The 15,606-nt window shown below is 38.0% G+C and overlaps 2 protein-coding genes across 3 annotated transcripts; one reads left to right on the top strand and one right to left on the bottom strand.

The window, feature by feature from the left end:
• Positions 1 to 408: 408 nt before the first annotated feature.
• On the top strand, positions 409 to 5,575 carry RPF1 (ribosome production factor 1 homolog). The gene is made up of 9 exons (XM_081946103.1): positions 409 to 705; positions 1,023 to 1,079; positions 1,877 to 1,957; positions 2,405 to 2,500; positions 2,901 to 3,054; positions 3,312 to 3,394; positions 3,464 to 3,645; positions 3,726 to 3,852; positions 5,395 to 5,575. The coding sequence occupies exons 1-9, from the start codon at positions 499 to 501 to the stop codon at positions 5,434 to 5,436; spliced, it is 1,029 nt and encodes a 342-aa protein (XP_081802229.1). The 5' UTR covers positions 409 to 498; the 3' UTR covers positions 5,437 to 5,575.
• Positions 5,576 to 7,051: 1,476 nt separating this feature from the next.
• Positions 7,052 to 14,353, bottom strand: GNG5 (G protein subunit gamma 5). Of its 2 annotated transcripts, XM_081946104.1 has the most exons (5): positions 14,256 to 14,353; positions 13,821 to 13,960; positions 12,764 to 13,347; positions 10,308 to 10,437; positions 7,052 to 7,582 (listed from the first exon to the last, which is right to left on the bottom strand). In XM_081946104.1, exons 3-4 carry the CDS (start codon positions 12,842 to 12,844, stop codon positions 10,312 to 10,314), a joined length of 207 nt encoding a protein of 68 aa, XP_081802230.1. In that variant the 5' UTR covers positions 12,845 to 13,347; positions 13,821 to 13,960; positions 14,256 to 14,353; the 3' UTR covers positions 7,052 to 7,582; positions 10,308 to 10,311. The 2 variants fall into 2 exon arrangements, with proteins under 2 accessions (XP_081802230.1, XP_081802231.1); XM_081946105.1 differs by lacking the exons at positions 13,821 to 13,960; positions 14,256 to 14,353 and having other exon boundaries at positions 12,764 to 13,350.
• Positions 14,354 to 15,606: the final 1,253 nt, after the last annotated feature.

The following is a 15,606-nucleotide window of genomic DNA, read 5'->3' as shown; positions in this document are numbered from 1 at the left end:
GTGACAAGTATAACTTCCAACGTCAGGGCTCATTTCCCACACATCAGAAATTCACAGATACACGAAAAACCCGAATTCCCTTTCAACATACAGCTTCTTCTCTTGGTAATTTCGCACATGCGCAAATTATCTTCCAAGCCTGTCTTGTCCATTTTCGGCAACTATGAGGACGCTTTGAGCATGCGCATGCACATCTCGAACTTCTGGCTGGTGGGTTTTGGTTTGAGGGTTTTTTTTGGTTTTTTTTTTGGCGAGTTGCCTGAAAGACATAGAAAATGTTTGCCTTAATTTAAAAAGAAGGAACATACAAATCAAGATCGAGATTATATTATACTAGGAGTATTTGGTTAAACAAACGTTTCACCACACAGGTCTCAAATCGGGCGGGGAGAGGGGGGGAATTGGAAAAGATTGCACATGCGCACTAGGCAAACGGCGGAACTCTGGATAACCCGGAAGAGAACGAAGAGGTGAAAGATCAACTATTGAAGCGACGGCATGGCGGCCGGCTCTGAGGAGGGAAAACCTATACAGGGGAGACCTCATGCTGACGCAACGAGCGAGGTTGTTTATGGCGAGAAGGCTCATGGAAACCCCGCGGAACCCAGCCAGGCTGCCTTCCCGCCAACTTTTAGCGTCTCCGAAATTAAGAACAAGCAGCGGCGCCACTTCATGTTCCTGCGCTGGAAGCAACAGCAGAAGAAGGTGTGGGGTCGCAGAGCTTTGAGTCGCTTTCGCGTTTAAGCACCAGCTTGCTCATTAGTAAGGAGGGTGGGTGGTTGGTAGTCGTTTTATTAATTGGGAAGGGTGGGCAGATGTTAATAAAATAAGAGAAATGGAGCCCTTCGAGTCTTTGCTCGGTAGGGGCTCAGAGATTGATAAGCAAATTGTTATCCTCAGACGCATGAGAAGAATATTGAGCACCCAGACTTGGAAATTTGTTAAAGCGATGCATGGTAGGTTTTCTTCTGTGTGCTGACATGTGATTAATTTCTTTTTGTTCAACTTCCTTACTCCTACAGGAAAAATTAGCCCTTAAGAAAAAGAAGAAGAAGGAGCGGGAAGCCCTTGGAGATAAGGTAAAGAGGAGGAGTGAGTAAAAGAGTTCAGATACAATCAGATCAGTTGTAACTTGCTCTTGCACTTCATTCTGTTACTTGGGAGGGGGGAGCCCACAAGCAGAATACAATTTCATGTTTCCTGTGAATTGGCTCATCTACTCATCTATTACTAAATGTTATGCATAACTGTCTTGGTTGGTAATCAATGATAGCCTTCTCTTCCACCTTCACCTCTGTATGCTGTAATCATAAATTCCAATTTATGTCTGGCTATGTCAAGAATGACTTTTTCTTTTGAATTAAGTTATATTTTTCAGTCTCTGTACTGTAAGAGAGAAAGACATTTTTTCTAATCTACTTTCTTTAAAATCTGAATGTTGCTCAGTTATTTCTTTTTTTATAAGACCAAAATCCAACTTTTTGCAGCATTCTCTGGTTTACATATTCTTTGTGATGTCATAATTAGAATTGTAATGTTAACTATAGTTGCAATACTGATTTCTTTAAAGGCATTAATAATAGTGCTACTTTTATTTTCAGTTCCTTTAATGATCCCTAGCAAGGATTTTGCCCTTTTCAAGAACTTAATATTTGTACTGCACTACCACTCTGAAACTTTGACTACCAATTGGGTAATCTGTTGTTTTCCATTTATTTTGTTCTATAATTCATACATCTTTCAGCTGATAGCTCAAATTGTCTACATTTTTAAAAATATTTTTGATGCTATTACTAAACTACATCAATAGTCTTTAAATGGAACAGTTGTTCAATATGAAATTCATCAATTTCAGGTCTCAACTTCTATTTTATAGGCACCACCAAAACCAGAACCAAAAACCATTGAAAACCAGCGTGTATATGATGAAACCACGGTTGATCCAAATGATGAAGAGGTAGTTTTCTGTAAGCATTTTAAAGGAAATAAATGCTAGATAAATAATTAGGCAATGAATTTGGGCACACATTTTCACTTTTCTGTAACCTAACAGTTGCAGGATGGTTATTTGAAGTTCATGCATCCATTCCTTCAACGTTTAATTCTTCAGACTCTTCTTTCCAAAAAAATCTTTTTTTCTATCTGAAAAATTTCTTGCAAATGAGCCATATTTAAAATCTCATATATGTAATTATAATTACATATATAATGTAAAGATTAGAAACTTGCTGACAGATGATGCTGCCCTAGACAAAGAAGCTTAAATTCCAATTTTTCAAACATCGCTAATAAAAAGCCTAAAGCCTACACTACTGTATTTAATGCAATCCTGTATTTAAGAGCTTGATGCAAGAGTATGTTTAAGATTGTCTCACATACAAATGTCATTATTATATATTCCCAGGTTACTTTAGATGATGCTATAGATGAATTTGCTCCTTACTTCAACAGGCAAACTGTTCCAAAAATTCTTATCACTACATCTGACAGACCTCGTGGGGTAAATTATTTTTTAAGATTGATAATATTTTGCTTTGATTGATGAATATACTTAACCAATTTTGTTGTATTTAGTACAATGACAATAAAGATTATACTTATACTTAAAATATGGATTGTGGATTATATTAGCTGTAATTTACTGCTTTGTAAAATAATTTGTGAGAGTAAGATACAATGAATAGTAAACATGTAATTATATAGCAATCAGTCACTGTTGCTTTAAATTGGATGCTGTATTATAACCAAAGTTGATTGATATAATCAGTCATTGGTAAACTTAAAAGTTTTAAGTTTAAATAGGCATTGAATTTTTATTTTTTTAAGTTCATCAGTGACAGGGAGGGTAAATATTTCTTACAGGTTTTGAATTATACTTGAATTTTTTTCTGTTTTGGCAGAGAACTGTGAGATTCTGTGAACAGCTAGCCACCTGTATTCCAAATTCACATGTTTATTATAGAAGAGGACTGGCTTTAAAAAAAATTATTCCACAGTGTATTTCAAGGGATTTTACAGATTTGATTGTTATTAATGAAGATCGTAAAATACCAAGTATCCTTCATGAAAACTATGCAATGTTATTTGTATACACATCTCTATTAGAGCAGCAGATTTATGGTTGGATTGGAAGAGAAGGGATTTAGTACTTGTTTCTGTATAGCATGTTTATTAAAACTGAAGCTGGACATGAAGTACAAAGTACAAAAAATATTGTTTTACAGTATGGATTTTCTGGGGAAAAAATTTTCTGCATAAATTGCATTAGTTATATTCACATGTTTATTTATATCTTAACATACTTGAAATAGATGGGCTTGTATTAAGTCATTTGCCTGAAGGTCCAACTGCTCACTTTAAGATGAGCAGTGTTCGTTTACGAAAAGAAATAAAGGTGAGTTTACTCCAATGGTCAATTTCTCTGCTTGTTAATGTTAATATTTAATACAATGTTTTCTTTTAGCGAAAAGGAAAAAATCCCACAGAACATCAGCCTGAAGTAATCCTGAATAACTTTACAACACGTTTGGGCCATTCCATTGGTCGCATGTTGGCTTCTCTCTTTCCTCATGATCCTCACTTTGTTGGCAGACAAGTAGCTACATTTCACAATCAGCGTGATTATATATTTTTCAGATTTCATAGGTAAGGAAGTATTTGAACATTTATGCTACAAGTTATTTTTGTATGACAGCTTTGTTAATGCTGTGTATTGCCTTTAACAGATACATCTTCAAAAATGAGAAAAAAGTGGCCATTCAAGAACTAGGCCCACGTTTTACCCTAAAATTAAGGTCTCTTCAAAAAGGAACTTTTGACTCCAAGTTTGGGGAATATGAATGGATTCACAAGGTATTATTCCTCAACAAAACATTGCAGAATTTTATATACTGCTATTCAGCTAAAATTTTCAGTTGAAGAATTTCTTACCAAGTGTTACATGTGTGACCAATAGTGGATGCTGCTTGCAGACATGCGGGCAATCTGCCTATATACATTAGGTGCATGTGAGTGGCAGTTGAGGGCTGCTTGATTTCTTATTTGCAAGTTGACATAGATATTGTCAGCCCTCTCAAGTAAACCACATAGGAAACACAACTAGACTAGAACACAAGCAGTTTAAAAAGTTGCATCAAGTTTTGCAAAAAAAAAAAGTCTATGCTCATTAACATCACAGTTGTTAAGTGAATCCAGCTTCCCCCATTGATTCTGCTTGCTGGAAGCTGACTGGGAAGCCAAAAATAGCAATCACTGGACACCACTACACTGCAACTTCCCTAAACACTTTGGTCACTAAGTGACCAAATTTTGATCCTGTGACTATAAAAATACTGCAACAGTTGACGTGAGAAACAGTCATAAGTGACTTTTTGCAGTGCCTTCATAACTCCAGTCACTAAACAAATGGCTGTAAATCAAGTACTACCTATAATTGTATTTGGTGGGCATTCAGTGAAATGGAATATTGACTAGCTGGCCTTCAGTCTGATCCAGTAGAATTATTCTCATGTTCTCACTACCTATGATTATAATTGAGATATTTTTAAATACTTGACCCATCAACATTTCCTTAATGATTTCATTAATAAAGTCACTCAAAAATGTTAAGCTTAGATTACAATAATTGCATTCTAAATAGAATAATTTTGTTACCAGTATAAGTTATTTTTGGCACATGCCCAGTCCATATTAGACACTAGCCTTCAAAAGTACTTTTGTGGTGCACAATGCAGTCACCTGTCAAAAGCGGTCAATTATATTCAAAATATAATCAAAAAGGAACAGAGGTCAGAGTGCTGTGAATGTTTATGACCTTTAATACAGCCAGAGCTTCTTGCCTATTTACAACAATACTGTTTTCAAGGGAGTATTGTATCCCCACATCAATGCATTTTAAGATTATTTATTTACAAGTATTTGGAAAAACAAGGTTTCAAAAACAGGTTATCGAAAGCATAACAAATATATAGGAATTGTGTAAATACATAAGCTGGTGTGGTGGGAGATAAATGAAGCTTTTGCACTTATATGACATACTAAAAAGGTTTCTATTTGAGTTCAATGCTTTAAGGTTGTCAGAAAACAGGAATGTGCCTAGATAAAAGGGTGTGTAAAAGTCTGCCGACTGCCTATGTGCTTAAGATCATATCCAATAAATCTTTATTAACAGACATTCTTGCTTGGCAAGTAAGTCTAAACTCGAAAGGTCCAGACTAAACCTAGGCTGGCTTAAGTTTGCTGTGATATATTAACCTAATTACTTTCATTCCAGGCATGCTTAAAAATCTTGTAATTTGGTATTATCTTATTGCTCCATAATCTGAATTGTATTACAGGAATTCACAAATATTTGTATTTTTTTAGCAAACTATAATGAACATTATTGTTTTTCAGCGCCGTGAAATGGACACAAGCCGAAGGAAATTTCATTTATAAGAATGAATACAGTAGACTGCATCAGCCACTATCTCCTTTTGTTAAGAAGTCATGGAGCCTTCTCAGAAATAATGCTTTGTAATTTAATTCTTTCATATCTTATTCTGAATTAAAGTATATCTAGCACTGGATGTTAAAATCAGGTTTTGTGTTGAATATATTATTTGCCACAAATAAACATTTTACATGTCAAATACTATTACCATGTATTGTTGAATGTTCAAGCATAGTTAATTAACGCAGAAAAATAACAGTACAATTCAGATATAATGGCTATACAGATTTTGTTTATTTGATCTTCGGTAAGCTTAATTAAAGTTTTCTTTAAATTAGATAAGGAACTGAAATATTCTTCAAGTGCCTATACAAGGAATAAATGGGAAATGAATCTTATTTTTTTAAAGGGAGAAGAAATTAGGGAACACCCCATTTTCTGTGTCCATCTTAATGAAATTTTAACTAATTGTCCCCAGATATACAAAGAAAAAAAGGATTTTAGATATAAAACTTGAGTTCTTCATCAACAAATCCTTGTCACAGAAATATCAGAAAAATACGGCCTGAATATCTCAAAAACTAAGATCATGGTCATCGGAAAACAACCCATTAATTTACCAATAACTTTGGAAGGAATATACTAGAAAAAGTTGAAAGAATCATGTACTTGAGTTCTATTTACATGAAAGCTGGAATATGACCACTGAAGTAAAAACAAGGATAAAGCTCGAACAGCATTCTTCAAAATGAAAAATGTCTTCTGCAGTCATGACATAAGCCTAAGATTGAAAATCAGGCTTGTTAGATGCTACATCTTTTCTATCCTCTACAGAGTGAAGAGTTGATCTCTGACAGAAAGCCACTTGAAGAGACTAGAAGCATTTGAAATGTTGATTTACAGGTGGCTGTTAACGTATAAGTTGGCTTGACAAAATCAGAAATGAGGTGTTAAGCTGCCTAGGAAAGCCAAGGAAAATAATCAAAACCATAAAAAAGCGAAAGAATATTTTGGACATGTGACGCAACACCCAGAAATATACGGCATGCGTCACTTAATCCTCCAAGGAAAGATTGAAGGCACAAAAGGTCCAGGCAGATGATGATCATGGCTTCAAAATCTAAGGGACTGGTTTGAACAAAACAGCACTTTTTTGTGTGTCTGTTGATAAAATAGGATAAAACCAACATGATAGACAACATCTGTTGACGGATATGGCACAAGAAGAAAAAGAAGATATAAAACTGAATTATACCTTAGAAGTCACTCTGTTTAGATAGGTCAAAAATTAAATCAATGGTCTCCAGGGAATAATTGTTTCAAATGGATGAGATACTCACCTCTGCACTGATATAAACTGATAGTCAGCTTGGTTAACTCAGATCTTGCTTTGACTTGTCAGGCATGATAATTATGCAAATGTAAATAAGAAAAACTATATGCAGTCAGTTATTTAAGATTATTCAGTTTGTTCCAAAACTTTTAGAAATCTACACAATATTCTTGTTCTATGTTATGTATTTAGTAATCAATTTTAATATTTTGGTTTCCTTTTTGACTAATTTATGCCACTCGGGGTTGATGTAAAACAAAGAAACAAAATTGTATTAGATTGGTAAGTAATGTATAACAAGGCATTTATTTTGTTTTATAGGAGGATGTTCACAATTTAGGATGTTTCTAGAGGCAAATACAATTTACTCTAAATTAGTTATGACTATATAACAACTAAAGTAGAAAGAACAAAATCTATATTGATTGTAAACCGTTAATTTGTTTAGATAAAGATGCTATTTTGTTTTGAAAAGCAAGAACATTTTTACAAAATGCACTAACTTTTACAGTATTTTTAGAACAATAGTGAAGCTTTGGATACACAGTTCAAAGTATTAGGACAAGTTCAAATACTTTACGCTAACATTCAAAATCATGTCAACTCTATTGCTTGAATACAAAATTGATTCCCTCATGATACAGCGTATAGCAACTAGCATACAGCTTGTTAGAGAGGTAGATTTTAAGGGGGGTTTGAAACAATAGCAATCTTACAAGCTCAAAGTTGGCACATTAATACAAAGTTTCTGTACAGGCTCCAAGCCATCTTGTTTCATTTCCATATTCAACATAATCAGCTAGGAAAAGTTGTTAGATCTGCAAGAAATAGAATACATAAACTCATTGAACAAAGCCAAGATAAATTGTATGCTACTTACATTCAAATGTTTAAACGTACGACAAAATTTTAATAGTTTGCAATACAACACAACAAATTAAAATAAGCCACATAAATCAGTTGCTGGCTATGTTCATTTATAATGCAAGCTAACAGAAGTGAACATTACTTTGTGGTTAAACTTATTTACTCCCTTTATTGGCTACCAAACCAAGAAAGAGGACATTAAAACAGCATAAAATGGGCTCCTAACTCCCCTAAGATTTGTTTCCCATTATTGTGTACATGTGTATTTCAGAGACAGGGACAGAAAATGAGTTATTCCATGCTTTGTTACAGAAATACTCATTTTTACTTCACTAAAGAACAAATTAGAAGGGGAAGACATGGTAAAGATGATTAAACTACCAGCCACGATGGTTCTTTTCAGCAAACCAGAAATGCTTAGTTTGTTGTGTTGTCTAATGCTACTTTAGGTCAGGCTAAGCATGCTTGGTAGTTATGGCTTATGTAGTTAGTGACCACATAATTTTTAAATTGCTCTTAACCAAATTCCATAGAGGCATTAACAGCACACTCTCATATGTAATTCTAATCTTTCATATTCAGCAAGGGCTTATTTAAAAAAAAAACACAAACATGAGATTGTTGTCCTATTGTCCTATTCAGTAATAAGTGAATACTCAAATTCATATGTTTGTTGTTCAGTCCCTATGGGAGGGATTATTATTATTATTAATAATAATAATAATAATAATAATAATAATAATAATAATAATAATAATAATAATAATATACTTTATTCATTAAACATGACAAAATACCATCCAAAAAACTGTTAATTGATGGCATAAAAGGACAATAAAAGAAAATCAATGAATCATGAAATACAAAATGGGCACATTATATAAAAACCACTACCAGGGTTCAAACTACCTATAATCCTGGACTTAACAATGGCAATTAGGACTGGAATTTCCATTGCTAAGTGATGTTGTAAAACATCACTGCATCACTTAATGATGGCAATCTCTGCAGTCCAGTTTGCTATGGTTAACTGAAGCCCACAGACGCTAGCTGAGGCAAATACCTTCTGACTTCCCACAGCTAAAGTCAGTGGACCTACAAGACCAACCAAAGGTACAGCATGGGTTTTGACATGTGGAAAGAGGTGCACAAGTGGTCAGCGCAAGCAGAGGGACTAAGGATGCGCAAATGGAGGAGACTGACCTCAGTGACTTGTGACCTTCCCTATCAGCTTCCCAATTGTCTTTCTGGGGAAGCTGTCAGTAAAGGTAGCAAATGACAATCACATGATTGAAGGGAGCTCCAACTGCTCCTGCTTCAGTATGAACCTGTTACCATATATCCAAATTACAATCTCATGACCACTGAGATAGCCAATTGTCCAAGAACCTGGTCATAACTACCATTTCTTCAGCGCCATCATCAAAGCTATGATTCTAAACAAATAGTCACAATCAAGTGACTATATCTGTGATGGCAAACCTATGGCACATGTGCCTGAAGTGGCACACAGAGTCATGTTGCCTGACATGTGCGGTGTCCCCGTTCTTCCAGGTTCATGGCGCACATGATTATCAGTTGGCCTTCGCGTGTGCGGCATTGCCGGAAAACAGAAGTGCTGGTCTTCTAGTTTCTGGCATGCCCATGCATGCCTGCCAGCAGATCTTCACATGCACATGCGTGCCATAAACCGGAAGACCAGTGGCCACTGCACACATGCATAACGGAAACTGGAAGTTCATTCCCCGATGCACATATGCTCCCTGGGCCACTCCTCTTCCAGGTTGCAGCTCCGACGAGCGTAGCACTCGGTGTCAAAAAGGTTCACCATCATTGACCTATATCCTATTTCCATAATAGATATCAGGTGATGGCACCTAGCCAAGTCTGATGGATACTAAAACAGTTAAACCTGGATACCATCTGATTGGGAAATCATCAGGAAATGCCAGGGTTTTAGAATTGTCTAGAGAAAAAATATCCTAGTAGAATGCAATGTCCAACTACTTGTTGGCATGTAGTTATTGTATTTGGCATGTACTTATTGCAAGTTTAAGCTGAACATTCAGGAATTTTTACCTCTTTCAATAAGAACAGACTTTCCTGTGAAAGACTATTTCAGTAATCAAAATCTTAATAAATTGTGAAATATTGGTCATGTATCTTTCAATAAAAATATATTTTGTTAGACTACAAATTTAAGTAAAAACCTATGGTACAATCTGGTACTTACAAAGAAGTAAATGCTGAATAAAGAGGGACTTACTTCCCAGAAGTCCTGTATAAAATCAGCTTACAGGAAAGTGTTTGACATATTCTGAAGAATAAGTCATGAACTACTTACTATACCAGAGGACAAGGGTAGCAACCTTTGGATGGCTAGAGAAACTGACACTTAATGTCTTTTAGGAGACATATAAGTCAGGCTATGGTTCTCTAGGTTTTAAAGGAAATGTGGGGAAAATCTATTTTTTTAAAGAAGCCTCTTTATTTATTTTGTGTTCATTTCCTTTTTCCAGAAACATAATTTTTGATTACTTTTACAACTCTGACCAAGCAAACTGTGTAAGGTTGCAAGAGGGGGGGGGGGAGTCCAGAGGTCACCACCCCTGCTCTAGGTAAAGTGAAGTGTAGTTAAACTTGAAGCTTTACAAGTGAAAGTTTCCAGTGGCTCACCAAATCAGAGAAAAGAACAGACTTTCTGTGGTCTGAATGGATTTGTACTTGATGAAACTCCTGTTAATAAAGGATCGTGATGTGCATTTTGAAGGCAAAACTGCTTCAGATCAGCTGCAGCTTGTGAAACCTATGAACAGAAAACTACATTTACATAATGTAATAATGGATTTTATTAATATCAAATGTCAAAAATGGCCAGACATTAAAAATGTGTTTTTCCACCCCACTATACAGGTGTGCTCAACTTATAACCAATAATTTTATACCATTCAAAGTTACAACTGACTTACCCAGAGCTAGTTATAATTTTTGAAGTTACAGCAGCTGCAGACACACCCATGATCATGTAATCACATTTTGAGCACTTGGCCAACTGGCTCACCTTGACAATCATTTGTAGTATCCTGTGATTATGTGACCACAATTTATGTTTTTTGCCTCATGTTTATTTCCAGACATCTCATGTTTATTTCCAGACATTGACAAAAACACTGATTGGGAAAAATGGATTCAGTTAACTCAGCTGTGTCAAACTCAAAGGTGGTTAGATCTGGCCCGTGGTGCTGGCCTGGAAATAGCAAAGGACTCACCCGCAGCTGCCTCTGGCAGCCAAAATGGGGTGTAAGGATTGCACATCCCACCCACGCCCCATTTTGGCCAGCACTGCTGCAGGAGGCATCTCTCTCATCTCCCCCAACCCCCTCCATCCAGCAGAGAACAAATACAATGCTGATCCAGCCCTCGAAGAAATCCTGTTTGACACCCCTGAGTTAACTGCTGCATTTGGTTAACAACTATAGGAAAAATAATTGTAACTTCAAATCTAGTCACATGATACCTCAATTTATGACTGTAACAACTTACGACTCTAATTCCAGGCTCAATTATGATGTCAGACTATGTGTACAGTAGATTAATTACAAAATTGTCCTATCAACAGTATATATTTGACATTTGGGATTGTCAAATCCTATCTTCATACAAAAACATCTTCACAACCAGACTGTTTGTTGTCAATGGCAAGAATTCTTCAAAATCTCATAAAATTCTGCCAACTGATATAACTCCCAGATTCAGCCTTTTAAAATCATCAGCTTTTATATCAAGTCTTTTACAGTGCAAGTGTTGTATAATAATCAGAGACTGCATTGTTCCAGAGCATACTGTTCTTGATGGAACATCAAATGAAAATTTAGTCAGTTTACTAAAGTATATTAAAAGTTCAGTAACTGCTCAACAAGATAACTTTCAATATTAAAATTCATGTTTGTCTATTGTCAAATATGACAATACATTTTTTTGCTCTTCAGAATTCTTATAAAAGAATTGAAGGGTCTCAGATGCTTAAGAAATGTGCGTTGGCAAGCAATATTATTTTATTATGAGTCTTCCTGATTAATGAAGAAAGCAAATGTTACAATTTGGGTTCTGAAGATGATGAAGATGGTAGCAAGCAGCATTTTACAATCAATTGTTTCTAATTAACCAATAAAGCAAAGTTTGTTTTGATTCAGGTTTGGAAAACAAAACCCAGCAAGGAAAACTTTTCCTGGCCAATAACTCACTCCCCATTTTGCAACAAGGGTGGAGTCCCAAGTTGGTTTGCCAGATGGCGTTTATTTTTTTCTTTTCCTCTGAAGAACAAAAAAAGCTCTAGATCAAGATGACAAAACTGCGTCCTTTTTTTCACAGCACTCCAAACCTAAACGGGGAAACCCTGAACGAACCCGGCAAAAGGATCAAAATCAGCAAAACTTGATCCAAGCGGAAAACTGGACAATGCGACTGGGCCCGAGTTCGGCAACACGGTGCCCTCCCTCCAACTCCCACAGCTTGGGTGAAAATACGATTGGGGGGAGGGGGGTTAGTTCCAAATGTATTTATGATAAAATCAGTAACAGCCGGGTTAAGTCTGGCTTGCCAGGGAGGGGCCGCACACACTATGATTAGGGCTGCTTAAACCCGAGTTAAATTGTATGGCGTTTCATAGGCCAGTGTTTCTTCAACTTTGTCTCTTGATCCTTTCCCACCTTTCAAAATTATGGAGAAACCCCAAAGAGCTTTTGTTTGCTTGTGTTGTTTTTAATCGACATTTACTTCATTAAACTTCAAACTGACGCATTTACTTTCCTAAGCTGCCCGATTTTAATACTGTATTATTTTTCGACCTAACTTGACGAATAATTTCGATTTCGCGGAGGCCTCTAAGAGGGTGTTGTCCCTCAGGAATCCTAGGGCCACCTCTTTAAGTAGTACTTTAAAAGAAAAAGCACTCTGTACCAGCCCCGGGACACTCTTCCTCAGGTCTCCTCAGGCCCGAGAAAGGAAGTAAAAGTCTCTGAGGCGGCTCAGCGACCGAGCGCCCACGCAGCCTTTTCCCGAGGTGCGCTAATGGCGGCCGAGCCTGCTCCGACGGGCGGACGGCCTGGTCTCCGCCCCACTCCGGGGCTCACCTTCACGCGGCTCACGCTAGCCTCGAGCCGCAGCTGTTGCACCACTTTCTTCATAGCGGCGACGTTGGAGGCGCCGGACATGGCCTCCTCCCTCACTCAACTCCAACTCCGCGCGACGTTGAGCTCGTAAAAGAGCCGCTGCTGCTGCTGGCAAACGGGCAGATCGCTGTGCGGGAGGGGGGGGGCTGCTTCTCGGAACTTTCGGGCAAGTTTCCGGCGCTTGGAAAACTCCCCCGCCCATAGACTCAAGAGAGAGAAAGGGGTGAGTGAGAGACTCAGGCACAGCGCGCGCTGGCGGACTCCCTGCGCAAACTCGGCCTCGCGTGCCCCCCCCCCGCCCCTCGCCCGAAGCGGAAGTCGAAGTTGCCTGTTGAAAACTTAAGTTTGAGAAGCTTGAACGGGGCGGGGCTTCGAGTCCTGTCTCGAGCGGCAGGAAAAAAAAGTCGTCGCGTCTTTGCTGCTGCTGGTGGGACGCGGCCGCGCGACGTGCTTTCTCCGGCTTCCTTACTAGTAACTTTGGGGCGTCGCCCGCGCGCCCTCGGACATAAAGGCGGCCTTTGCACTGTCAGAATTGGGGGACGGAACTGCTGCAAAAAAATTGCATGGAGTAGGCTCTCTTCTTTATATTAATCTTAGAACAGAACAGATTTAACAAGAGTTGGAAGGGATCTTGTAGGTCATCTAGTCCAACCCCCAGCACAAACAGGACACGTTACACCAATTCTGACAGTCAACGCTATCGCACTAGTGTTGGCGAGCCTGTAAATTCGTTCACGTTCAAGCAACACTACATATTTAAACGTTTGTGCATGGTTTCTCTCCCCAGCCTCTTCGGCAGTCAGTGCAAACAACCAGCTGGGTGTTCTATTTGCGCGCCAATTAGGTCGCCCGAGGCTGGTTTTGGGTATATGCGATCGAGTGCTGCATTGGGACCGAGAAAAAGCGGGAAAGCGCGTCTCAACTGCAAAAATTCGAGCCTTGGGACTGGAAAATTAGAACCGGTCGCCGATAATCTGCAAATGGCTACATTTGTAGGTTTGTACTAAATTTCCCCCACCTTTCACAACTACAGACGTCTACGCAGCCGGGAGAGATGCATGGTTAAGGTGGTTAGCTCCGCTGCCACTGCAAATATTAATAGTTTTATTATAATCTCTGCACTTTCATTTCCAACGGGCCCGCGGTGTTCAGTCTGTTCTGCAAAGGAAAAGCAAGATTTTCCTCAAACACGTTTGTTAAATATTTAACTTAACGCTTGATCTGTAACCCGGCGGCGAGGCGCCACCCGCTGTGTAATCCACTTTTTATCCTGCCACCTGTCGCAGCGGGGGCCGCGTATAGCTCAGCTTCATCGTAAAACGACGCATAACTGAGCTTCACCGTAAAACGGGACCTCCCTGTTTAATTCCCCTGCCCTGCTCTGATTTTTTTTTTGCCTCCCGCCACTTTCAACGGCTCTCGGGCGCGAGCAGAGTGAAGCGAAGATACAAACCAATTTCCTGTTACGTGGGAAGCTGTCATGGTACCCTGATGGGTGAGCGGTTGTGAAGCCGGCTTTTAAAGGATGAGGTCTGGACTCTTCTTTGAAGTCATCGAGATGGAGTTTAAAGGCAATAAGCTAATAGATAAGAATCATACAGCCTTCCACACGTTTAACACTTAGGGTCAAAACCTGACATTATTAAACCACAATCTCTCTCCAAATGGTGAAAGACTGCCCAAGGTTTTGAGGAAGATTTTGCTACACGTACCTCAATAAGGAACAACTTCAAGAAATACGTCTCGTTTTCCCCCCCTCTCCCTCTCTTCAGTCAGCACGCTTTTTTGTTTTAGTGCAAATTACTTAAACTTTTACCAATTTCAGTTTTAAAGAATTAATGAATGCCAAGGCTGTTATTTATTTCTCTTCCATTGCCCAGTATAATCTTGTGCAAATTTATGTGAAAGTAAACCCCTTCATTGTGCACTTTTTAAAAAATCCCAGACGTTTAAGATTACCCTAAGTGGCAGTTTTAACAATAGCCTCACTTGCAGGAATCAAGTCTTTCCTGGTACTATTAATTATAGTATCAACAATACATCTTTGGATTTACTGAGAGGACAAACAGCTCAACAGTTATTTAATTGAAAGAAATGGCAATAACAAAAATACTTAACAATAGTATTAATAAACATGATAGCCACTGCCCTAAATTGAATTTTTAAAATGAAGAAAATGTGTGTGACCAGAACTATATTATGTCAATAGATTGTGAGCTTCATTCAGTTCAGGCTTTAAACAAATTTGTAGCATGATTCACAAAACATGTTAAGTCATAATGGAGTTGGTTTCTGCTTACTGTAAATTGCATGAATGTTGCCATGTTGCTTGTAAATACAATTAATAGCTTAAGTGTATTGTGCAAACCTAGGTAATTGAGATTTAATCAGAAGATTATAGTTAATCTACAGCTAGCACAGCAAATCTAGCCTGTATATCGTTTGCATTAAGTTCATAAGAATTTAAGCTGATTAATTGAATATTTTGGCTCTTCATTGACCAGCGATATGGCTATGAAAAGTCTATAAGCTGGGAATGGATGTAGTTGAATTCTCCTACTTGTATTCCTTAACTGAGAATGCTGGTACCAAATAGCAATAACACTTCACAGTTTCACAGTGCTTTATAACCCTCTCTAAGTGGTTTACAGACTCTGCATATTGCCCCCATAATCTGGGTCCACATTTTACCAACCTCAGAAGGATGGAAGACTGGTTAGATTCGAGATTCGTCAGCTGATCTCTTCCAGGTTCTGGCACGTGCGTGCGCCAGAACCGAGAAGGGCAGCTGGCCGCCATACGCA

The sequence above is a fragment of the Natrix helvetica genome, assembly GCF_964273705.1.
Source record: "Natrix helvetica genome assembly, chromosome: 3".
In the NCBI taxonomy this organism is placed as follows: domain Eukaryota; kingdom Metazoa; phylum Chordata; class Lepidosauria; order Squamata; family Natricidae; genus Natrix; species Natrix helvetica.
Note: the sequence above shows the minus strand (reverse complement) of the source record. Positions and strands in the feature narration are given on the sequence as shown.